A 26,308-nucleotide genomic window follows, 5' to 3' on the forward strand; every position below is an offset into this window, starting at 1 on the left:
GTGATTTCCCACTTGTATACCAAAGTTTTCAGCTCAAGCATGAGACATCCCCTCCCCCCGCCTTTTTTTGGTCTGAAATACACCAATTATATCCCAAAGTTGGTACTACTAACCATCTCTATAATTAAGAGCTCATTCTTGTCCTTTTTTGCTAAAATGTAGGTTCTAAGAGCCTTTCCACGGGTGCAGTCCCCAGGTTTTCTGTAACTTGCGCAAGTGCCACCCAAATTTCTGTCTTTCTCTAAAGACATCTGCTGTCCACCTACGTGTTGCCACCAGGAGCTTCTAGCCAGGATGGTGTGTGTTCCCGGGGCCATCAGCTTTCTTTAACAAGTCCTCTCTTCACTCCTTCTTAATTCCATCTTGTCACGTGGCCCCTCTCTAGATGCTAGACTCCTAATCACATGCAGAGGGGGCACAAAGAAAGAATGATGAGATTTTAAAGACACCTATATAGGTGTTTCCTCTCTTTTGCTGGAACTGTATGGATGGCTGCTCATGACCCACATTTGACATACTTGACTTATATTTAAAGGAGAATAAGGTTCTCATCTCTCCCTAGTCCATGGAGGGTCTGTGAGCTTGACTTTGCATTCTGCCATAGCTGTTAAATCTTATTCTAGTCCAGAGATTCCAATTGGACCTACAGTTTAATACTCTCCCATAATTTTTAGCCCCAGCTCCCGCAGCTATCAGAGAACACCAAAATTGTATGATTCTGCTGAAACTCCACTGCTCATAGCTGCTGAGCACAGTGGGACAGCAGGACAAGGGGGGTAGAGAAGGGAGTGTCCTATGTTCTAGAGATCTGCTGCATTGTACCTAGAGTCAACAGTGCCATATTGTGCACTGAAACAGTTGTTAAGAGGACAGATCTCATGCTTAGTGTTTTCACTACAGTCAAAAAAAAAAATGGGGCACCTGGGTAGCTCATGATTTCGGTTCAGGTCCTGATCTCAGGGTCATGAGATCAAGCCCTGTGGCAGGCTCTGTACTCAGTGCGGAGTCTGCTTGAGATTCTCTCTCCTTCTCTCTCTGCCCCTCCCACCTCTAGCATGGGCTCTGTCTCTCTCTAAAATAAATAAATAAATAAATAAATAAATAAATAAATCTTTTTAAATAAAATGCTATGGATAATAGGTTGGAGGAAGATAGTGCCTGGAAGGGAGTATGAGTGAGGCTCACATTCTCTTCCATGATCCAAGTGCTCATCACGTAGATGTATTCAGTTTGAGAAAATTTGTTGAACGGATGGGTGCACTTCTCTGTATGTACGTTATAAAAAAATTCAAAAATAAAATGAGTACCTTCCCTCTCTAAAGGAAAGAGACTATGTCATGTACACTTAGTGACTCAGCCAGTCACAACGAATAATAATGAAAGCTGGGGCGTCTGAGTGGCTCAGTCAGTTAAGCATCTGACTTTTGATTTCAGCTAAGGTCGTGATCTCAGGGTCGTATGATCGAGCCCCAGTCCAGCATTGCGCTCAGCATGGAGTCTGCGTAAGATTCTCTCCCTCTCCTTCTGCTCTGCTCCCCTCCCCCACTTGCATGCAGGTGCACTCACTCTCTCTCTCTCCAAAAAAAAAAAAAAAGAAAAAATGAAAACAGTAAAAAGAACAATAGCCATTAATGGGACAGCACGTGCTTCACATGTGATACAATCTTTAATCAAAACAGCAACTCTCCAAAACTTCAGTGTTTTGGGTGAGGAACTAAAGCACAGGCAGACCTTGTATTTTTAGCATTTCCAAGGCAACATAGCTAGTCAGTGGTGGAACTTGGGTTCAGTCAGGGGTGCTGAGTTCCAAATCTGGACTATAAACCCCCATGTTGCCATGCAGTGAACTCTCAGCCTTACCAGTTGCCCCCTACACCATTGCCATGACTACCAACTGAGACACAGATTCTGAGTTAGAAATATTGGCGTATTTTTGGTAGGGGAAAAAAAACTCAAGAAACTAAAACTTATGAAGAAAAATGCTACGATGTCCCACACACAATAATTTTATCTGGTACCAAACACAGAACTCTGGGATGATCCATTGTTGATACAATGCCATTGAATCGGAGAAAATTGATAAAATGAAGAAGGCAATTTAAACATGAGTATTCAGTCACCAAGCCAAATAGCCAGGAAATATAACGTTTTATAATATATACACCTAGACACGAACCACCCAAAGTGATCTTTCTGACTGAGAGAGTATCTAAACACGTGGGACAGACAAGATTAGTTCCAGGAAGAGGAAAGCCCTCTGTGGAGACCACTGCCAAAGAATGTGTGAGATAGTGGGGAACCCAGAGTTGCACATGACCTTTGACACTGGGTAAGATGGGGTCTGGAGAGCAAAAGGGAATCTTTCCATTGGAATGACACCCATCAACAGAAGTTCAGAGGGAGGGACGGCTGGGTGGCTCGGTTGGTTAAGCGTCTGCCATCAACTCAGGTCATGATCCCAGGATCCTGGGATCCAGTCCCACGTCAGGCTCCTTGCTCAGCAGGGAGTCTCCTTCTCCCCCTGCTCATGCTCTCTCTCTCTCTCTCTCTCTCTCTGACAAATAAATAAATAAAATATTTAAAAAAAGAAGAAGTCCAGAGGCAGAAATAACCAGGACATATTCAGGGGACCATCAAAACACCAAACAGAGCAAATATATGGGCAAGTAGTTGACCAGGTGGCTGGGGAGGGTTTTGGAGAGTTGTGAATGCCTGAGGAAGCTGGTAGAATTTGTATGTAAATTTGTATGTAAATTCTGAAATAACAGAGGACCTGAGGGTGGAGCATGGGAGAAAGGAGACCATGAGGAGACAGGGAGGCGGCTGATGAGGGCCTGGAATGGCAAGGGAGCTATCCAGAAAATAAGAAGAAGATTTTTAATAACCTGGCAGGACTCAGTGACAAATTAGGTGTAAGGGACAGAAAAAACAGTCTCTAACTACTGCTTATCCAGAAGGGTTTCAAAAATGAACTTGGCTAGGGAGATGGTTTACGTGGGTTGACCCACAGAGGAGGAGCAGGGAAGGGGGCAGAGAAGGAGGAGGGCTGATGTACTATGGGATGGAGCGGCACCCCGGCCTGAGAACGGGGAAGACGGGACCCTGACCCCAACTAATTTTGTGATCCCATCACTTGCTTTCTCATTTCTAGAACTAGGAATTTCATCGAGGAAACATTTACTGAGCACTTACCCTTCTCCAGGCACTAAGCAGTTGTCCGCCTGTTTCCCACATGGGTGGGCCCATGGTGTTCCCCATCCAGGGCAGGGTCCAGCCTTGGTTCCAGCAACCCAAGGTTGGCCCGTTTCTTTAGTAAATCCTAGCTTTTGCTGCCCTCTAGTGGCCACTGCACACCACTAAAAACTGAGCTCTAGCCCTTCGGTTCCCAGAGAGCTAATCTGAATGGAAAGTTAAGAGGTCCTTAAGATGGATCTGAATCATAGACCATGCGCAGGGTCAAGGGAACAGGTAGTAAACAGCGGCCAAAGGGCATATTCTGACAGTTGGTCACCACGCCGGGAGGCGGTGGTAAGAAAGATCCAGTGCCCTGAATCAGACAGGAGACGGGGTGGGGAGGTGGCAGTCAGTCCCGGAGAAAAGGAGCCAAGGGCAGCAGACAGCAGAAAACCCCATTAGGACTCATTCAATAAATGGGAAAGCCTGGACAAGGAGGAAGTGTGGGTCGCAGATAAAGGCCCTTCTTCATGCTGACCGGGCAAGGCGACAATCAAGGATAAGGGCGAGTCTGTAATTCACTGAGGACAAAGGCTTGACAACTTTCAAGGACGACACTAGTCCAGACTCTGGAAACTCCTTCATTCCATGCTCCTCTTTTCCTTGCTGGGCACATGTTCTAGATCATTCATCTGGACAGTGGGCATCTCCTCCAGCTCCCACTACCAGGGTGGTACCCCACAGTGGGGGATAGCCAGGGAGTGGTGAAACTGAACGGGCTGGCATAGGACAGGGCAGATGCTCCGGGATCTCACTAGCTGGTGGGTAAGCAGGGGAGTGAGAAGTTCTCATCAACTCAGCCCTGGGCAGGTGATGAAGCTAATAACGGAAACAGCTCTGAGGAGAGACAGCCATGGCCATATCCAGTGGAGGGATCTGGTGAGTCAGCACTGGGAAAAGCAAATCACTTTCTGAGAGACAACCCTCCCCACCCTGCCTCATCCCCTGGCCAGCACCCCACGCTTCCCCTGTTGTCACCCTTGGGGTGTTTGTATGATGTTCCCCAACAGACAGTAACCTTGGCGAGGGCGGGGCCGTCACAACTGTCTGCTTCAGCTGTCTGTATCCTGTACACAGTTTAGGGCCTGGCTGGCAAGTAAGCAAATAAGTACATGGATGATGGAACTGAGTTATTAAAATTTGGAGTCCTGCCTTTGTGATTTGCTGCTGTGTGACCCTGAGCAAGATAGTTCACCTCTCTGAGCCTTGCTCTCCTCGTCTGTAAAATCAGATTATAATGGCAAGTTACAGGATCTGTGAGGATCAGACTGATGTCTGTGAGTTTTGTAAAGGGTCATACAAGTGTGCATTGTTATTTTACTCTGCTTGAAAATGGGAAGTTAACCAGATGTCCACTGGCATTTCTCTGGGCCTGGGCACTCTATGGCTGTTTGCTTTCTGAGTTAAAACATTTAGAATGTGCTTCTTATGAATGTGCATTTGAATTCACTCCCCAGCTACCAGCAGCTAGCTGGCCCCTTTTCTGAGACAAGTTCCCCTCCCGGGCACTCAGCAGCCCACCCTTAAACTTCACCTATGCCCTCTTCCCAATTCTGGTCCTGTCAGATTTGCAGCCTGTGCTCAGATGACATAACAGTCATCAGGCTAACTGGGGTTCTCTGGTCAACCAGGGGGAAGTATGGCCTCTTTCCGGGGGTTATTTTGCCCATTTTCTATATGCGAGTGGAGATCTCAACCTCTACCATTTTGCCTCAGTGTAAACATGTTATGCACCTGGTCTGGCAAATAATTCCAAGAAATCCTGCCTAGCCTGATGTGGTCTGTGGCTTCTCTAGGTGCCCTAGTGTGGAAAAAGAAAGGATATTCATATCCATGGCCCTACATAGGGAAATTGTAGCCTAAATTATACCACAAAACCTTTTAACCCCAGGCTTGGTCATATATGGTTGCTTTCCTTTATTTTTTCCAGTCTGCCAGTTTCTCAGAATGTGTCATTAGGGCCGGTTTAGAAATTGATTTTTGTCCCCCAGACACACAATATTGGCGCGGGAAACATCCTGAGCACGTGCCAAGTTATGATGACTGGGTGAATAAGAGATAACATTTCTTGAGCATGTGAAGCATGTCAGGGTTTACCCGTGTGAACTCACGGAGTCCTGGCAATGATTCTTGTTTTCTCTATTTTATAGATGAGAAAGATGAGCCAAAGAGAGGCTAACTAACTTGCTGGAGGTTATACAGACAGTAACAATGGAGACAGATTCAAACCTAATAGTCTGACCCCAGACCCCATGACCCACAGAATGGAAAGTGGTGACCCACGTCTCAATACCTGGGGTCGGATGACCTTGTACACTTCTTTGAAGTCTTGTCTGGTCTCTGGCGAGATGGCCGGTGGAGCTCAGCTTTTCAGGGTTGCCCAATCGCACAGAGGACAATTTGCGAGAATGCCTGAGGGCAGCCCACAACTTTTTGGCCGTCTGTACCGGCAGAGCGGCTCATTGTACTCCTGGCTTCTCCTAGCCATCTCTCTCAGCCCTCTGCTGCAGGTCGCCGTGTGTTTTCAGCACTAGTCCCATGGGCTTTTTCCTCTTTCCCAAACTCTGGTGTGTATTGTAGGACAGCGCCCTCCTGCCCAGGTACCTACAGGCAGGACATCAGGAAAACAGCCTTGGGGAAGCACAAAAGAGCCAGGACCCGTGCCCACCCCTTGTCAGGACCCTTATCTCCAGACGAGGGGTCAAGGCTGCAGAGGTCTCCATTCACTGGCAGGGTGTGCTTCCTCCCGGCCATGTCTGCTGATGGCTTGTGCCCAGACTGGACGGTCTCTGAAGCCCGGACAGGGAGTACAGAGATAAAGAGCAGACAGAATTCGCCATCAGTTTGCATTTCCTCCCTCCCTCGCTGGAGAGCTCTAACCCTCCAAGCAGCATTAAATAAGCTCTTGTTGGATGAACAAATGAATAAACATTAAGTTAAGCCGCATCTGAGGCCCTATAACTTCCACACTGTGTTAATTATGCCCCAAGCAAATCCCATTCCTTCTCTGGGTGAATGGTGCCTGTCCGCTGGGACCCTAGGGGTAGTGCCTGTGAGCACTGTCCTTGTTCCTACCTAGCGCTCTGTGTTTTCTCTCACTTGGACACATTGAAGCGTAAATTTCAGATTTGCAGATGCCACAAAATGAAGAAATCTCTAATCTGATAGATGAGTGAGTGAAGAGCACTACGCTTTAGTTAGAAATTTGTAGTTAGCAAAGATAAATAGGAAATTCTCTAGAGTTAAAGCCTTAAGTAGAGAAAGGGAAGAAGCTCACTTGAGAAGACCCTGTGAGTTAGACTGGGGTCTTTATTAGGTTACATGCTCAATAGAAACCAGCCAATAAGAGACTCTCCGACTACACTGATGGATGTATCGAGGCCTGGATGTGAGATCTTGGCTTAGTCTGTGCTGAGCACACTAGGTCTAAAGGATTGGGTTCAGTTCTAGGTGTCCCTGTCAAGAGGGACAGGGACATACTGATGCTCATCCGGAAGAATATGATGAAAACGGCAGAAACTGTGCATTTGAGAGCCATTAGAAGGAATGTGTGGAAAAGAGAAGACTTAAGGAATTATCCATCTAGTCTTTACATATGTAGAACTCCATGGAAGAAAGGAAGATTTCTTCTGTACAACCCTAGAGGGCAACTAAGAACCATGGATGGAAATTACAAAAACAAAGAAAGTGTTCTGAATACCACAGCAGTCTACCAGGAGGGAAGAGTGTCACAACACCAAGAGCCTAGCTGTCGTGAAAAGGGTCCTTCCTTGAGTGGGAGATTAGAGTGAAAGCTCACAAACGTCCTGGGTGTCTGTGATCTGTAATCTTAGCTGCTTCTCCCAGCTTCATGTCCTCTGCAGCTTTGTCAAGCTTTGGATTTGAAAATCCTCTTCCCACGCTGACACCAGTCCATGTATCAATATGTTAGGTGCAAGTGGGGACCTAGGGCCTTATGACATTAAGTGTGACAGCGATCATTAATTTAGCAAAGTCTAGTGAGAAGTATTCTGACCCCAGAATTTGAAAACCCAAGTCTGGTCTTGGCTCTGCCACCAACAATCTTGGGGTCCTCAGTTTTTCTACCTGTGAGTTAAGAGCACTGGACAGTCTCTGGTTTAACTCATTTACTTAACCCACTAACACATTCATTCATTCGACAAATGTTTCTTAAGTATCTACCATCTTTCAGACACTATCTTCCTTATGTAAGTCCTTCCTCTTTGGGGAATTCATTTCCCTCTTCTCTCAAATAGGGGGATGGGATTAGATGAACGTCAGAGTCCCTTGCACCTTAGCTAGGCTGTGGATCTGCCTACCAGTAACATCATCTCACTACACGTTTCATAGCCTTGACTAGAACATAGACACATAGGACTAGACTAATGATTTGCTAAATAAAAAGCAATTCTGTGGTTCAGGAACTGCTCAAATCTGTTTACCTATTAACTCATTTTTTAAAAATGAGTTAATGAAGGAATTAATTTTAGTTTGTATCCACCAAAGGCATATCACATTAAGAGAGACAAAAAAAAAAAAAAAAAAAAAAAAAAAAGAAAAGAAAAAGAAAGAAAGAAAGAAAGAGAATAAAAGAGAAAAATTGAGAAACCAATATGCTAATCATAATGGTTGCCACTCAGCAAATGCTTCCTAAGGGAAGTTACTGAGACTTTGAAAGTCTAAAAAAGGCCTTTGGTGTACCTTCATCTTGACTGATACTTTGGACACAGAATTCAAGGTTGGTAATAATTCCCACTCAGAATTTTAAAGGAATTGCTCCATTTTCTTTAACGTTCCAAGGCTGTTGTTGAAAACTGCTGTCATCATGATTCCTGATTTGTTGGATTTTACCTGACTCCCCCCACCCCACCAAAAGCTTTTAGAATGCCCTCTTCATTGTTGATATGTCCTGACACCGTAGTTTAGAGTAGGTCTTTTGAAAATTCATCACAGCAGGCACTTGAAACCTTGTATTGGCTTGGCAGTTTGTGCCCTTCAGTCCTGGGAATTTTTCTTGACTATTTATTCTTTTTCACTCTGTCTGTCTCATACCTGTTGGATCGATTCTTTAATTTTCTTACATTTTTGCTCTTATTTTCCTCTCTCAACTGTTCTCGTCCTACTCTCTGGAAAATTTCTTTGACTCTGTCTTCTGACCCATGCGTGAGATGTTTCCTTTCCACCACAGTTGTAATTTCTGAGCGCTCTTTATCATTCTGAAATGTCCCCGCTGTCTGCAGCAGCTTGTCTGTTTTCATGGGTATGGTGCCCTTCTTACCTCTCTGAGGGTGTTACAGTGTTGCTGACGTTGTGGTCCTGCCTGCACCTCCTTTCCTGGGAGTGTCTGATCCTTCCTGTTCGTTTAGTTTGGGGCTTTTCTGCAAAGTCTGGGGATCTTTGGCTGGATCATATTCCTATTTATGAGTGAGGCACCAAAAAAGCTGAGTGGATACTCTGTATAACAGAAGGAGTGTGTTTACTGGAAGGTTCCACTCTGCAGTGAAGGAAGGGATCTCCAAATGTCAGAATTCGAGTATCTGTACGTCTTTTTGGTTTCTCCAATGAAAGATCTTCAAGTCTGCATCAAATGTTTCTATTTGGCGGCCAGTATCCTGGGAGACAAGATCAAGGATGGTGGCTTCATCTCCCTCTTCTGTATGTGGACCTTCAGTGAATGTCAGTTTTTCAGGAAAAGGTACATCCTGTAGAAGAGGGGGTGGGGGGTGTACTTCCTTTACAACCCCTCTTCCCTTTTCAGCCCCACCTGAACTCCAACTTTTAGTGCAGTCTTGTGGCTTCCACTTCTTGGGCCTTTCCAAAGATCGTGCAGGGCTAATGGTAGGAACTTGCATCTCACCTCCATTCTCCCGGGTCAGAACCCACTCTTGCAGGGACTTCCTGTTATTTAAAAAAAAAAATGTTGACTTCTCTTGTCTACTCTTACCTCTCGATCTCTTTATTCTTGGTGGTTTATATCTTCCCCCCTGCTTGTGTCATTTTTATCACACTTGGGAATTAATGAAGATACAGCCAAGTGATCAAAGGGGGAGAGAGCTTCTCAAAAAGGGGTTCTGAACAAATAAACTTTGGGGTCGGGAACACACTGACAAGAGGTGGTGGCCAACCAGTGCAAGGAGACCTTGGCTGTGGTGGCTACCCTTCACAGCCTTGGACAAGATAACAGCTTGCGGGCTGCCCGCACTCAGGCACTCAGTGAGTATTTGCTCATCACCTACTCTGGGCCAGGTGTCACTCTAGACCCGGGAGATGGGACCATGAGCAAGACAAAGAAGTCTTCTGCTCTCCTGGACCTTACATTTTCTATTTATTTATTTATTTTTATTTATTTACTTGTCAGAGAGAAAGAGAGCACACTTAAGCAGGCAGAGAGGCAGGCAGAGGCAGTGAGAGAAGCAGGCTCTCTGCCAAGCAAGAGCCCGATGCGGGACTTGATCCCAGGACCCTGGGATCATGACCTGAGCCAAAGGCAGCGATTTAACCAACTGAGCCACTCAGACGCTACTGGACCTTACATTCTGACGCATGATACGGCAACAAATAAGCAAACAACCCACTAATGAGGTTAGTGGCGAGCACTCAAAAAAATTAACCAGAGTTGTGTGTTAATGAGTGAATACAGGAGGTACTTCCCCCGTAGAATATTAACACTGGAAGGGCCCCTGAAATCCAGTTTCCTCATCTTAAGAATGAGGAAGTTCAGGTACAGAGAGGGGCAGGGATTTTCCCAGTGCCACACACAGGTAAAACCCACACCCGCACCGGGGCCTCCCAATTCCCGCTCCTGCATTCTTCCCGCTATTAATTTCTACACAATTCTTGAGACCTCTACTTGACAGCAGACCACACTCTGTGCCTCTCTGGGGCTCCACCTTCTTTCTTAGCCCCTCGGGAACCAGCTAAACCCATAAGCTCCGTCAGTTGCAGTCAGAGCAGCCCCTGCTCCAGTGAACAGAAATGAAACCACTCTTCAGCTTTAGACTGGTAACTGAACTTGGCAGCAACACAGGCTACCAACCAGCCGACTGAGGGCGTCCCAGGGCTCCATAGCGAGTGTCCCTCGCTGCCCAGACATTGCTTTATACCTGTTTCAAATCTCAGTCGGTGTAGAAACAGAACACTAAATTCACATAAAGAGACCTCCTTTCGAAGAGCTCACCTGGATTTCACAGGAGTGCGAGAACAGAGGTTTCTAGAGATGGATTTTAAAGCCTCTACACGGAAACATCATCAGCAACTCAGGGCTTTCCTGAGGCTCACACAGGGGTTCTGGAGCAGAACTAGGAACTATCCCTCTGCCCACTGCCCCTTTTTCCCCTTCAAAGGATTATGCTTCCTTGGAATATTGCATTCCACTCCCCCCATTCCATTGCTGATCATACAAGTTCTTATTGTTACTTTACTTATAAAATAACTCTTAGGTCAGGCAACAGGAAAAATTAGAAGGGCACCTGGGTGGCTCAGTGGGTTAAGCCTCTGCCTTCAGCTCAGGTCATGATCTCAGGGTCCTGTGATCAAGCCCTGTGATTGATCACAGGATCAATCCCTGATTGATCACTCCCCCGCAGGGAGCCTGCTTCCTCCTCTCTCTTTCTGCCTCTCTGCCTACTTGTGATCTCTGTCTGTCAAAAGAAAAAAAAATTCTTTAAAGAAAAATAATAAAAATTAGAAAAGGGGGGTGAAATCACCCAGTTTTCCACCCAGTAAAGCCAGTCTTAACATTTTAGTGAATTTCCTTCCTGTTAATTTCTGAACAGAGTTGTTGTTAGTGATGTTCTTCACCTAGTTATAGTTGCAACTTGTAGCTGCTATAGTGCTTTATGAATCTCTAATGACTGCCAGTATATATCATAATCACTTAATCATTCCCTTCCTGTTAGATTTTTGTATTTTAGTTTTAGGGTGGTTTTTTTTTTCAATGTTATAGTTGTTTTCTCATTTAAAAGAATGCTGTGGTGAACATAGTCATGCTTAAAGCTACATGAGAACAATTGCATGTCACCTATATGCTGCTTCTCATCTTTTTGCAATTGACACATTTCATGGTGAGAACGTTATCTAATGAAATGCATCTCTGACGGTGGGATTGGAGGCATTGACAGCAGGTGCGGGAGCCATTGTGGGAGAGAAGGACTGCTTAGAATAGGAGTTGGCAGGTCCTCTCAGTGCTGTAAAACCGCACCAAATAGATATGCTCCAAATTTATGCTTTTCTTTTCCTTTTTTTTTTTTGTTTTTTTTAGATTTTTTAATTTATTATTTGACAGAGAGATCACAAGTAGGCAGAGAGGCAGACAGAGAGAGTGGGGGAAACAGGCTCCCTGCTGAGCAGAAAGCCCCATGTGGGGCTCCATCCCAGAACCCTGAGACCATGACCCGACCCAAAGGTAGAGGCTTAACCCACTGAGCCACCCAGGCGCCCCCAAATTCATGCTTTTCTAAGGCCAACTCTGGCCTGCCTCCCACGTTGCCTTTCACAGGCAGGCGTTAATGCAGAGAACTCCGTGCCTCGAGCCCTGGCTGAGCACGGGGAAGGCGGGGGTGGCCTGGGGCAGGGGAGGAATTAGAATGAATCAGAGAGCAGGCAGCCAGGGGAGGGGGTGGAAGTCAGACTTATCTGATGGGTGAAGCACTGGGTCAGCAGGCTTGGCGGCAGCTGTTGTGGGCATCTGTCAGGCTCTTGGGCAGGGGTGTTCCTCAGACGGACGGTGCATGGAAAGCAATGCAGACTCTTAAAGGCATCTGAGTCACCTTCCCTAGAATCCTTCAGGCCACTTCTTCTCATTGGCCTGGGTTATTAGGGCAAGACTCCATTAAGATTATAAAAAGAGAAAAGGATTTGATTTACTTTCATAATAATTTACCTGCCTATTTACATCTGGTACAGTCTATTTCTAGACATTTGATTCCTTTTTACCATTTCTTCTCTACTTGTAACTTTCCCCTCAAATTTAAATGATAATAGTTAATTAATACCTCTAGAATTTATTTATAAACAAGCATTTAGAGAGCTTAGTCTGTTGATGGCACTGTCCTGACTGGTTTCAAAATATTATCTAAGGGTGTCTGGGTGGCTCAGTGAGTTGAACATCTGACTCTTGATTTCGGCTCAGGTCGTGATCTCAGCGCCCTGAGATGGGGCCCCTTGTTGGGCTCCACACTCTGTGGGGAGTCTGCTTGAGATTCTTTCCCTCTCCCTCTCCCTCTGACCCTTCCCTAGCTCGCTCACACTTGCTTACTCTTTTTCTCTAAAAAAATAAAATCTATAAAAAAAAAATTCTCTCATTGGGGTGCCTGGCTGGCTGGGTTGTGAGTTCAAACTCCATGTTGGGCATGGAGCCAACTTTAAAAAAAAATTATCCCATTTAATCTTCATAGCAAGCTGTGAAGCAGATACTGTTATACCCCATGCCACAGATGAGGGAACTGAGACCAAGATGTTAAGCACCTTGCTCCTGGTCACACCACCACTAAGGAACTCCAGAGTCCATAGCCCTCAGGAGAATCTGGTGGAGACCGAGGGGCAGGCAGAGGCTTGGGGGGCTGAAATGACAATAGTAGAATGCTGGGTGGTTCGTGTTCTACCTCTCTGAATATTCCTAAAAACCCCACAGAGAATAATCAGATCTTTTTCCATAACATGAGGAAGTTCTTAGGGGTAATCTAGCTCCTGCTATTTATACACCAAGGAGATCAGGAAATGTCCAAATAGTAATCAAGCAAAAGTGGACCTGAATGGAAGCAATAGTTTCTGGTGAGTATGAGTAAGAATGAGGATTTTTATGAAGTCTTCTCTGTATGTGTAATGGTACCCGTTGGAGAGAGGGCCACCTGGGGGCACCTGGCAGGGAAGTGGAGGAGGACACAGATTCCACCCAGGGACTGGGCACATAGGGAACAGGTTTCACAGGAAATGGTCAGGACCCAGGAGGGGAGAGAGGCTGGAAAAGTCAGGGGAAGAGATGATGAGGACTCAGCAGCAGGGGCTGGGGTGGGCCATGCGGAAGTCTAAGTAGTGATTACTGTCAGAAAGGTGTAGGAGGCCCTAGGCAAGGTCCTAGGGAGCTAGGCAAAGAAAACACCTGAGAAGCACCCAGGAAGGGGCCAAGTCAGAGACTGGGCAGGGGGTTGGGGGTACACAGTGAAGGGAATAAGGGGAGAGAAGATTATATAAACTGGGGTGTAGAGTCCGAGAAGACTCAGAAGCACCTGACTTCATGCTGAGAGTCTGTGCTACGAACTCAAGGTTCCCAGCGTTTCCCTCCTGAGAGTAAGTTTGGTCTTAGAATCTAGAGTGGTCGAATTGGTAGATTTGAAGTTAAGCATCCATAGCCAATAGTCTGAAAATAACCAGTACGAATATGATCAGCCTTGGTGTTCTGAGCAGTGTGTGATAGCCCTTCCCAACACCTGTCGAATTACCTGGGACGTCTGCGATGGGGAGAGGTGGGGCCCCCTCCCTCCACACCCTCTGGTCTTAGCCTGTCAAAAGGAATATGGTTGACTGGGGCAACATTTTAAAGATTTGCAGGGGACATTGAAATAGTTCTTAAAGGCTGTGGGCAAGAGAAGAATGAGGTGAAAACAAAGATGTTGTTTGCAACATTGTCTGAAGAGCCAGAGATCAGCTGGGAGAGAGAAATAGGGGAGAGAAATGGGGACCTTCTGAAAGTGCCACTGTAACAAAGGGCAGCATGGAATAGGGGAAGGGACAGGGAGAGTGGGGAGACATGGTCACTGGTCCTTTACCAGATGGGAAGAGAAAGTAATGACCCCGGGGCTCTGCCAGACAGACCTGCTGACCTGCCGTAGAACTGCTGGAAAAGAAAACTGCACTTGTACTTTTCTAAGAAACTGATCACAGAGGTCTGGTGACCTGCTGGGCTGTTTGCATCTGGGACCTCAGGCTCCCTTTGCTTTGCTGCAACAGTCTGCAAAGGGACCACTTCCACCCCTGAAAGGGCTGCAAGTTGCATCTCGGGCCCTGTGCACACTTGACCTTGGGAGAGAATCCTGAGGTTGGCACAGAGGAGTGACTCCATGAACCATAGAAGCTCGGTGATAGAAATTCTCAGAGTAAGCAGGAAATTTTGTGGTCATCTAGTCCAACATCCTACAAATGGAATTTGCAAATACTGCAAATTTCCATCAGTGGAAAGTGGAATCAACTTAGCGGGATGCCAGCAGCAACTGAGGGGGGAAGAAAGTGAAATAGAGTATCAATGAAATTAACTCAGTGAAACTTGTGTTTCCTGATGTAGCTGTTGCTATGTAGTCTTCTGGTCAAGATAGAAACTGCAGTCCAGAAAGTGTAAGCAACTTGGTACATGCCAAGCCAGCCCTGAGAAGACCAATCGCACAGGCCAGTGATGCCTTCTCTCCACCTGCCTCCCACCCCTCCAACCACAAACATACCTAAAACTTACACATAATTTGCTCTGGTATGTGGTGTAAAGAACATGGGATTTGTGGTCTAGGGCTGGGTTCAAGTCCAGCTGGGTGACCATGGGAAACCGTCTAGCTGGTGTTTCTCAGGCAGCATCTCAGGGACCCCCTTCCAGATCATGAGCTGGGGGAGTCTTGTGAATTCGGCTTTCCTGGGTCTCCTGAATCATAACTTGCGATTGGGGACTAGGGCAAGTGAGGGACCAGCCAAACCATCTGCATGTTTAATAAACTCCTTAGACACCTTTTATGCATGCTCGTTATGCCAACCAATGGTCTTGACATTTCTGAGCTTAAAGTTCTGGTGGGTGAGGTGGAGATGGTGACAGCACCTGGTCGTAGCGAGGACCAAGTGGAGAGTTAATGTGAAGGTACTGAGGTATCACCATCCTACAACATCCTTCTCAAAATGATGCTTTGGGGAAGAGAGCACCAGAAGGGGACGGGGTGGGGTGGGGGAGAATCTGTGCATTTGATGGCACCAAGAAAGTTAAAGGGGGAAATGAGCCAACAGGCGTGTTTTCTACTTCTGTCTCTTTCCCTCTTCCAACTTCTGTCCTACAAATTTCTCTTCCCGCTCCAGTCTCCATGGCAGCACCATGCCCACCCACGGACATGTGTTTCAAGCGGGCTCCCTGCCCAGTGATTGATTGATGGCGATACATAGGGCAGCTGTCTGTCTGATGCATGCTTGAGCCTTCTCAAGCCCACTGTGACGTTCAAGTTCCTTTAATAGGAAATTCTCTCAGTCCTGAGTGCAGAACGCTGGGGCCTGGCAGGACTGTTGATTCAGCACATACTGGGTGCTCGCTGTGTTTTACATTCAGTGGAAGCCTCCCAGGATACGCCATGTATTTGGACTAGTGCATGAGTAGGGCTGCTGGTGCAGACGACGTGGGCCCTGGAGGCTTACATTAGAGATGCAGGGGCAGCTGCTCTTTCAAGGGAGAGGCTTTGTGCTTGGGTCTGTGAGACAAACCAATAACTCGGTGGTTCCTCCTGGTGAGAAGTGAAGGTCTTGGTGTTCAGCTAGAAGAGGTGGTTCTTATCCTGGGGTCTCTCCCACCAGTTTTGTTGGTTCTGCCCCAGAACCAGTCCAGTGGGGAAGGGCCAGGCCCAGGGGGAGGGCGTGACGGGGCACTGAGGATGGTTCCTTTTTTTTTTTTTTTTTTAAAGATTTTATTTATTTACTTGACAGAGATCACAAGTAGGCAGAGAGGCAGTCAGAAAGAGAGAGAGAGGGAAGCAGGCTCCCTGCTAAGCAGAGAGCCCAATGCGGGGCTCGATCCCAGGACCCTGGGATCACAACCTGAGCCGAAGGCAGAGCTTTAACCCACTGAGCCACCCAGGTGCCCCCTGAGGATGGTTCCTAAGTACGACGTGACCCCTCTTCTTCCCTTGCCGTTCTTTGCCCTGATCCCCAGTGACTGGGCGAAGGGAAGCCAATTCTATTCTTCTTCCGTTCTGCTTCTCCTTTGACTCGATGCCTCCTTCTTTTTTGTGTCACTGGCAGCCTCTGTTTTCGGCGGATGGGTCCAGCTAGGGATGGGGACAGGGAAGGTTGCAAAGGTTAGGTGGAAGGAGGTCGTCTCTTCCGTTATTCCCAAACTTCAACTAGAAGCATGTGAAAATGAGTGAGTTAGAAATGGTGCCCAGGCAGAGTCGGAGGGAGGTCACAGGGGCGGGGATGGGGTAAAGAAGTGAAGAGACTTACTGGAGAAGGGGGTGAGGGCACAGTTAGCTGGAAGCTTAGCAAAGGAAAATAAGAATAACTCCAGGCAAACAAGAAGGATTTAGAATCAGGCTCGGTCCTGGGCAAGCTCCAGACTGTGGCCCAAGCTAGAGCGGCAGGATGATTGAATGGTGGCATTGTGTCAATTACCTTATTTTCTTGTTTTCTTTCCTGTTCCCACTCCCTTTTCCATCTTCTGCCTTCTTTCCACTCTGGATCCCATCTTTCCCCCCTTTGTCTTCCTCTCCTCCTCCTCTTCTCTGCACGCATCCTTTCTCCCTTCCCTTCTGGCCCACCGTCCCCTGTCCCCCATTTCACTCCACGCCCTACCCCAAGCTCTCTGGCGGATGTGAGTTGACCGTGGTCCTCCAGGACTTCAATGCGGGCCACAGCAGCGAGCTGACCATCCAGGTGGGGCAGACGGTGGAACTGCTGGAGCGGCCCAGCGAGCGACCGGGCTGGTGTCTGGTCCGCACCACGGAACGGAGCCCCCCCCAGGAGGGCCTGGTTCCCAGCAGCGCCCTGTGCATCTCCCACTCCCGAAGCAGCGTGGAGATGGACTGCTTCTTCCCCTTGGTGAAAGGTAGGGGGAACTGAGGGGGGCGGGCACGTGCAGAGGGCCGCTGGGGTGCTGGCCCACCCTAGCCCCAGAAGGTCACAGAACTAACCTGTCTCGTGAACCCATTAGGCCTTGTGAGGTTCCGCTGGGATCTGCTTGTGAAGGGAATGGGTTGGGAATGTGAAGAGAAAGAGCTACCGAGCGGCCATGGGACTTGGGAAAAGTCATGTAACCTTTGTGAGCCCATCTTGAAATGAAAGCTGAATTGGATGGCCTCTGAGACCTCTTCCAGCTCTCCCATGACGTTCAGAAAAGTCTTCTTGTACCTGTGGCCAGCACCTAGCCTTCTCCCTTCTGCACTGACCCACACTCCTGCTCCAGAGCTATGCTGGGCTCCCCAACGGGTTTGACGCTCCCCTCAGCCCTGCCACGGTTCGAGACATTTACTTACGGAGCTCTAATGGATAAGTTATTTGAGCCCTGGCTTCTGTTTTATATAAGCTCTGTTATTTATTTTCTATAAACTCCCTGTTTGTTTGTCCACTTTCCCCCTCACACCAAGGAGACTGAACTACTTAGAACAGTGACTCTCCAAGGTGAAGGGTGTCTCTGGATTGGCAGCATCAGCATGCCTCGGGAACCTTTAGAAACACGAATTATCAGACTCTACTCTGGACCTACTGGGTCAGGAACGCCTGGAGGTGGGGGGATAGTGGTCTGTGTTCTAACAAGCCCTCCAGGGACTCTGACGCTCACTCTAGTATGAGAAACACTAACTTCAAAAGACAAGGCTGCCAGGAGCTTTGAAGGCTTTCACCGAGTCATTATGTTGAGTAAGCTGAGGCCCAGAGAGCGACACCAAGTTCTCCTGGGTCTGAGCTTATTTTCTTAACTGGCCAGATGATCTACATCAGGGGAGCCTTCCGTGCAGACCCATGCTGGATATTTATGACATGGAAAGAGGATAGGGTCCTGTTGGGAGGCAAGGACACCAGGGTCACCATGGAGACCCACTACAGACTTCCTGGTAGGTACTGAGAGGGCTAACTACACTTCTGAAATAGTCCTGCTTCTCGAATTCCATCTGGTCGGCCTCCACAGCCTGACTTCCTCCTTTCATCCACCAGATGGCGGTAGCAGGTTGCATTATTCATGCTGCCTGACTCCAAGAGTGGCCCTGGCGTTTTTTCCCACCAGGAGAAAATTGGGAACTAAAACCTGATTCTCTTCTCTATACACACACACACACACACACACACACACACACGTCCCTCTCCCCCAGTTCAACCATCACCTACTTCCCCCTTTTCTCTGAAGACCAAGGAGGGACAGGGTCAGGAAATTGCATGGAGTCTGAATTGTGGGTACGGCCCCTGAGTCCTTTTGAGGTCCCCACTGGAGAAACTCACGGTATCAGGGAAGAGATGATCCGTGAAACTCAGGAATGTGGCTGTGTTGGAAGTCTGACTGAGGGGAAACTGGGGCACAACGGGGCAAGAATTGTGAGGGTCGGCGGTGGGTGATGTGAAGTACACACAGCACTTGGAATAGTGCCCGGCCCCGCATGCTATAGGTGGTCTAGTTGTTACATTGTTTGTCCTTAGTCTGTCAGCAAAATAGCTACAAACTCCCCCACATCCCTTCTAGAGACCCCCATCTTTGGAGACAAAACCAAGAACAGCACGTCCTGTACGGGGCCGGTGTGGGGGTAGGTCTGCAGGTGTGGGTGGTTCCATCAGGAATGGCTCTACTTCCAGAGAAGAGCTGGGACTTCCAGACGTAGGCCTGGCCTCCCCAGCCTGTGGACCCTGGATCCCCTCCTGGCCGCCCACGAGGTGGGTCCCTACTACTTGCGGGACGTGGCAGGAGTAAACCCACAGTGCAGAAGCAGAGAGCTGTCAGATGGGGTCTGTGATCCAGGGTGAGACCGCTAGTGGGGATGGTGGAGAGGTAAGGGACAAGGGACACTAGGGAGGAGGGATAGAAAAGAGTGGACAAGAGATAGGGAGGGAGGCAGGCATGGAACTTTCCAGCTCTCCACCAGCCTGCCTGTTTCTTAAAGGCAGTCCCCTACCAGTGCCTACCACCCATTTCCTTGGCTCTATTTGTTTGCAGGCTGTTTCCCCTCTCTCCAAGCATAGGCCACTGAGGGGGGGACTTCAGAGGGCAGCCTGTGAGCTCCCACCACCCTCTCCCCCATGTGGGCTCAGTACACCCGGGGGTCCAAGTTCTGGCAGTTGCGGCACCATGGAGTAGCCCTTAGGACCCTAACAAGGACTCTTCTGAAAGTCTGTGCCCTCGTGCACCACCACCACACCCCCCAGCTTTGAAAGTGCCTCCTTCTGCAGGGCCTGCCAGAAGTACTGGCCTCTTAGCAGAAACCCCTTCTCCCATCCCACCCAGCTGCCTGCCGGCCACCTGGCCTTTCCTCCTCCCAGCTGATCTGTCTCTGGCAGGCTCTCCTCCTCTCAAGGCACAGCTGGACTGAGAATAAAACATTCTTCTGAGGTTGTGGCCTCATCCCAGGTCACTACAGGTCAGAATCTGTTCCTTTTTACGTTCTTAGAAGGGAACTAGTCCTCTTCACCTTTGCAGAGAGCATCAGGTCAGTGTGCCTGTGGGCTGTGAGAGGGCAGTATCTGTAGGATGTGCCAAGCGCCACATGAGTGCTCAGGCCAGGACCATCGCCCCCAGAAATGGAGACAGAAGAACCTCAGAATGTTAACACTGAGGAGGGCACGTGGGAGAACGACTAGACCATGGCTCTAACCCTAGCTTTGTAAAATCACTGGAAACTTTACCAAACGACAACATCCAGTCCCCACTAAAACTGCTGCATTCAGAATTTCTGAAGTGGGACCTGAGGGTCAGTGTTTTTCAAATGCTCCTTAGGTGAATCCAAGGTCCAGCCAGGGCTGAGAAGCAGGGCACTACCCAGTTTCCTTTCTTCTAAGGGCACCCCTGGGCACAGGAAAGTGAGCTGGCTTTTCAGAAGCCACAGAGAAAGTTGACGGCAAAGTTGCGGTAGAACCAAGGCTCCCGCCTCCCTGCCCAGACCTTTCCACCGCGCACTCTGCCCATCGGACTTCCGGAAGGCTCGAGGCTTCTCTTTTGTCTGTCATTCCTGCGCCTTCTCAGGAGACAATGGTTGGTTGTTTCCTTCTGATACATCGGTGGCAGGGCTGATGATAGCACTGTGTGACCAAGTGAGGGGGGGCTGTCTTTCCTATGACTTTGTTGCCATCCTCCCTGGGCTTGGACGCGGGAGGCAGGGCGGGGGGGGGGGGGGGCTCTCTCGTCATTCCTCTTCCTCTTCCTAATCTATCCCCTCTCACTTTTCAGCAGTGAGTTGGGGAGGGCAGCGCCTCCCGCAGGGCAGAGACTTTTGAGCAGTGGTTTCAACTCCGGATACATCTGAGAACCACTGGAAGGAGACTTTTTCGAAGTATTCTAATGCCTTACATGCCCACCACAGACCAGTTAATACAGAACCACCCAGGTCCTGGGCGTCAGTATTTCCAGGGTTTCTTGGTAATTTTGACGTTTCACGAGTGTTGAGAGTCCCTGATTTAGGGGGTCAGCTGCCTTTACTAGGAGACAGTAAAGATGAATTGGAAGGGATTAATATGCAAGTTATATAAAGAACCCCTACAACACACACACAAAAATTTTTTTTATTTAAAAATGGGTGGCTCAGTTGGTTAAGCATCTGCCTTCGGCTCAGGTCATGATCCTAGGGTCCTGGGGTTGAGTCCCACATCAGGCTCCTTGCTCAGCAGAGAGCCTGTTTCTCCCTCTCCCTCTGCCTGCTGCTCCCCCTGCTTGTGCTCTCACTCTTTCTCTCTGTGTCAAATAAATAAAGAAAATATTTTTTTAAATAAAATAAATAAAAATGAATAAAAATGGGCAAAGGAGACATTATATTAAGTGAAATAAACCACAGTCACCAAAGAACCAATACCATATGGTTCCACTTACATGAGGTACCTAGAATTGTCAAATTCGTAGAAACAAAGTGGAATGATTGTTATGAGCAGCTGGAAGGAGAAGAGGAATGGGAGTTAGTGTTTCATGGGTACAGAGTTTCAGTTTTGCAACTTGAAAAAAGTTCTGGAGATGGATGATGATGGTGGTCACACAATGGGCATGTTGTGACTCAAAGCCACTGAACCGTATACTAAAATTGGTTTAAATGGGAGGGAAAACAGCATTAGTCCTGAGTGCCTCTGCCCCAGGCTCCAAAAGCCAGTCTAGGTTTTTCTCTGTGCACCCAGATGAGATATCTGTGTCCCTTTACTTTTCTTGCAGTGTCTCTGACTCCAGCTGTGTGCCTGGAGAAACAATAAGGAAAGGTCTCTTGGCTTAGCAAAACCGAGGCCAGGGAGGTGAGCCGCACAAGCTGATGTCCTGGAGGCAAGGGGCAGTGGCCCCGGGTGGTGTGGACTTCTTTGCAGGGACTGCTTTCCTGCGGCATCTCCTGATGAGTTCCCTATCACCACCCTGCTGGCCTCAGGACCGGCTTGCGCAAGCTGTGGAGGGTATGAAGGTATAGGACAGTGGCAGACACCTGGGCTCTAGAGGCCCATGGCACCGACAGCTTGAAGATGCTGAGGCAGTCCATGATGCTGTTGACTTACATGAAGTCTATAGCCAACTCATCAAAATGCCTGACATTTACTGAGTCTCCTGTGGGCCAGGTTTCTGGGTTAGTGTCTGAAGATGAGTAACACCACTATTTTCTCATTTTATAAACACAATGAAACTGAGTCTTGCAAAGATTAGGCAACTTGCCCAAAATAACATAGCTTGCAAGTGGTGGACCTCAATTTGAAGTCAAGTCCGTCCATTTCCCGAGGTCTCCCTCTTCACCAGAGGTGAAGAACCAGAGTTGTGACCTCCTAACTCTGAAGCCAGTTGGGACAGGCACTTAAGTTCATTGTGCCTCCATCTGGTGAGGTTGCCCTTTATTTAAGGGCAGTCGAGGTGGATGAACATTTAGGGAGAGGTGGCCAGACACGCTGCTTTCTTACTCTCCCTCCCACCTCTGGCCTCGTGCGCCCTGCGCCCCCTGAGTTAGTAGCAACAGACACATTGGTTTTATCCTGTGAGTGCTTTGCCCGCTAGAAAGATCCTGGTGTCCCCAGCTGGGGCAGAAAAACTCTGATCGGCCCTCAGACTAGTAGGCCAAACTGGGACCACTTCTGGTAGGGGCTGGCCTAACCCTGGAGCTGGTCCAGCCTGTCCTGCAGATTTTGTGCAGGATGGGAACTTCCTGAACTTTCTGCTGCCAGGAACTGAAGTGGGCCTTTCCCATCCCCTCTGCTGTCAGATCCAGAGACTAAAAGTTTCCTCCTACCTCCTGACTCCTGGAGAATCTGCCAAAAGCCTGTATCTCAGCTTTCAGGGCCTTTCTGCATTAAGAACAGCTACTCTCAGGTAAGAGTGATGTGTAGGGGTGGGAATGGGTTCCCAGACTAGCCCACAAAATCCTGTTTAAGAATAACATAGCTGGGGCGCCTGGGTGGCTCAGTGGTTAAGCCGCTGCCTTCGGCTCAGGTCATGATCTCAGGGTCCTGGGATCGAGTCCCGCATCGGGCTCTCTGCTCAGCAGGGAGCCTGCTTCCTCCTCTCTCTCTCTGCCTGCCTCTCTGCCTACTTGTGTTCTCTCTGTGTCAAATAAATAAATAAAATCTTAAAAAAAAAAAAAAAAAGAATAACATAGCTGAATACAGGATGTTTGCAGTGAAAAATGGCAGTGAAGTTGTCCTTAAAAAACATAATACTTTGGGATAAGAACAAAGGAAACCAAAACATAGTGCATTTGCAGGAGAAATGGAACAAACTTGAGTGCTGATATTTCTCAAAGAAAAAGTGTGTTTTAAGACACATGGAGAGGCATGGGTAGAGATTCTTGGTCATTTTTCTTGGTCGTTTTTCAGAATTATTAAAAGCTAGAATTAAAATTTCTCTTTCTATAATTGAATAAAAGTGGCCCTCGATTAGATTTCCTTTCATTTCAAAATATTGGCTCTTTACAGCTTCTTGGAAGCTTAGAATTGAAAAGCACAGTAAAGGTCCTCTGGTTGACTCTCTCCCTAATATAGGGAGCCCCTTCTGCATGTCTCTGACGGTCCAGCCAAGCTTTACTTGAGCACTCCCAAAGACGGGGAGCTCATCACTTCCACAAGAAGCCTGCTGCATTTTAGTGTGATTCTAATGGTGAGGAATTCCTGTTACTTCGTGCTGAAACCCAGATACTTCCTGCCCATCCCTCCTCTTGTGCTCCTGTCTCCATCCCCCTACTTGAAACCCTCAGTCCTAATTCTCATGCTGCATCTCCTGATTTTTATTTAGAACAAAGTAATTTGCATATAAAATGTTAGACACTTAATTCCTAAGGTACAGTTTTTCTGTACCTTTTCTATCTTTTATTAATTCCTTAGGGCAGAACAAAATATTTTGAATTAAATTCAACAATCCTAACTTGTTTAAAGTGATTAGGTCTGTGTGGCTTTAGAAGTCCTCTTTTTTTTTTTTTTTTAAGATTTTATTTATTTATTAGAGAGAGGGACACAGCGAGAGAGGGAACACAAGCAGGAGGAGTGGGAACGGGAGAAGCAGGCTCCCTGAACCAGGTTCATGCCAAGCAGGGGATCCGATGTGGAGCTCAATCCCAGGACCCCGCGATCATGACCAGAGTTGAAGGCGTTAACCTTGGATCTAGGAACTTGCAGCTGTCCAGCTTCCCCCCTGCACATCAAGTACCCCCTTCTAGTCCCTCACCTGCACCTCTGATCTAGTCGTCTTCTCTCTGGGCACAGCTTACAGGCGACCAACTTTCACTCGGAGTCTCTCTGTGGTCTCCTCTTTCTTCCTAGTTATTCCCTACAGTCATTCCTATTGCTGCTTATTCCAAAAGGGTATGTTTACTACCCTTCGTCTCTCTCCTCCTGAGTTACCTGCATGATCCCCTCCAGGCCTAAGGATGTCTGCTTTTTTCTCTCCATATCAGGTGAGCATCCTTAGTAGCTGAGAGCAATGAACCTAGGGGTCCTATGCTTAAACCTTAAATCCACACTTAGCATCAGTATCTTAATTTCAAGGTCTAATTTTTAGGTTGAACCACAAGAAATTGGCATTTTTGTTAGTCAAAAATGGTTGAGTATCAGCAATTTGAAATGGTTCAATCTAATGCATGACAGTCATCTTTCTTTTTCTTAGAAGTGTACTTACACATCCTTGAGGAAACGGGCGAGGATCTGGTTCTCAGGGAGCCAGATGAGCTGTGAAGAGGACAGGGTATGGAATGAGTGGAAGGCCCCTTTATCTTAGTTCCCACACCTATGCAAAGGGAAACTGATAAAAATACCTGTATCTCAGAGTTGCTGGAAGGCTCCTAGGTGGCCTTGTTAAGTAAAAATGCTTTGGTTTCTTTAGACTTTTTTTTTTTTTTTTTTTTTTTTTAGCAATCTCTATACCCAGCATGGGGCTTGAACCTCCAACCCTGAGATCAGGAGTCACATGCTGTACTGACAGAGCCAGCCAGGCACCCCAGTGCAAGTCCTTTTAAACTGTAAGGTTGGTCACGTTGCTGTTTTAGGATGAAACACATTTTGGGATGAAACGTGTTTAGGATGAAACAGGAAGCCTGTCTACCACGAGGCTTTGCCACGGATCGTAGCAGCAGGCCGAAAGATGAGCCATGACAGGTGTGGAGGCACCAGGAGTCCTGACCTAGGCTCAGTCCTGAGTCCTGAATCCCGGCTCAGCTGCTGACTAGCTCATGTTCTTGGGCAAGATCCCCAAAGTCTATGAAAAGGGGCAACAGTTTGCATTCCCCTGTGTTAGACTTCCCAGCGGTCAGTTAATGTTGGTCTCCCTACCTGCTCTTTGTCCCAGCTCTAACAGCTTCACAGAAGTGAGTCTAGGGTATTTCCAGCTGGAATCCTTTCCAGGGCTGTTCACAGAGTCCAGGTTCTAGTTTCATGCATATTCAATGATTTTATTTATTTGATAGAGAATGAGCAAGAGCAAAGGGAGCACAAAGCAGGTGGGGAGAGAGGCAGAGGGAGAACCAGTTTCCCTGCTCAGCAGGGATCCCGACATGGGGCTTGATCCCAAGATCCTGGGACCACGACCTGAGCCAAAAGCAGACACTTGGCCAACTGAGCCACCCAGGCACCCTCCTCCCATGCATAGGTTCTGCAAAGGGGCCAGTAATGTCTCTAGCCTGCACCCCACTTCCCTCAGTTTCTACTCCTGGCTTCTCCTAGGCCCTTCTTCCAGGCTACTACCAGCAGGTCTGTTTTTCTCTATGATTCCCTCCCAAATAATGGTTTACTCCTCTCTTCTTTCTTTTACCTTCTACCAGAGGGTTGAGATCCTATCTGATAATAGTTGAACGGAAAATTCAAAGTTATTCCCTGGCTCGCCCCTCTCAGTGACCTATTTTCTCCCAGCGATAAACAGTGGTCATTGAAGGAAGCACTGGGATCACACCGTAGAGATAGGCTGACCTGTATGATGCAGGGCGGTGCGAGGTGTTGTGTGTTGGGGTGGGTGTGGGGATATCCTGCCTCAATGGGATGGGCCAGAACAGTGGTTATTGACCAACAGTCTGGGAGTCCACGCCAGATGGAGTTCCAGGAAGTGGGAGATGTAGGGGCCATCCAGTCCACGCTCCTCACCCCCTCACTTTTTTTTTCTTTTCTTTTCTTTCTTTTTTTTTAAATAATAAAAGGAAGCAAGGGTAGTTGGAACGTGAGCCCCAGGCCTACTTTGTTCTGGGCGCAGTGTCCAACCTGCAGTGGGCTACTCTCCATCTGGTGTTATTTAGGACACTACAGGGCTTGGAATTGAAGCCTCACATAGGAAGGTGTCAGGTCAGGCCACAACCTTCCCTAAACACAGCCCCGTGTGGCACTGCCTCCCAGTACAGCTGAAGCAGGAGGAGGACATGTGCTGTCAAGGGAGAGAACGGATTTCCCCGGGGCCCTCCGGAGAGATCCTGCCCTTTTCCCTCTCTAGAGCCAGCCTGCTGTGACTTAGCTTAGGCCAAACGCCCATTGTAAGAGCATGTTTTCCTGCCTTCTGGTGTCCACTGCAAATCTGTGAGGTCTACGTGAAGATGAGGCCCCTTCTCATCCCAAGGGGGAGGGGAGGGCGAGACTCGAGTAGCAACCTTGCTCCTCAGAAGTTCCTGAGCCAGAAGATAGGGCTCAGAGCTGGGATGAGAGCTTTGGGATTCAACCCCAGAGAAGAGAGGCTGCCACTGCCTGTGCCTTCTGAGGAAAGGCTGGAGATGCCGGAGGGGAGGTCACC

The 26,308-nt window shown here is 48.0% G+C and overlaps 1 protein-coding gene across 11 annotated transcripts in view; it reads left to right on the forward strand.

Moving 5' to 3' along the window:
- KALRN (kalirin RhoGEF kinase) overlaps positions 1 to 26,308 on the forward strand; it is a 656,868-nt gene that overhangs the window by 503,600 nt on the left and 126,960 nt on the right. For all 11 annotated transcript variants that reach the window (XM_059391095.1, XM_059391094.1, XM_059391100.1 and 8 more), the window contains one exon: positions 16,765 to 17,011. In XM_059391095.1, the coding sequence (XP_059247078.1) occupies positions 16,765 to 17,011 (247 nt within the window). The remainder of the gene's footprint in view (positions 1 to 16,764; positions 17,012 to 26,308) is intronic.

This window comes from Mustela nigripes, chromosome 2 (assembly GCF_022355385.1).
Source record: "Mustela nigripes isolate SB6536 chromosome 2, MUSNIG.SB6536, whole genome shotgun sequence".
Classification (NCBI taxonomy): Eukaryota; Metazoa; Chordata; class Mammalia; order Carnivora; family Mustelidae; genus Mustela; species Mustela nigripes.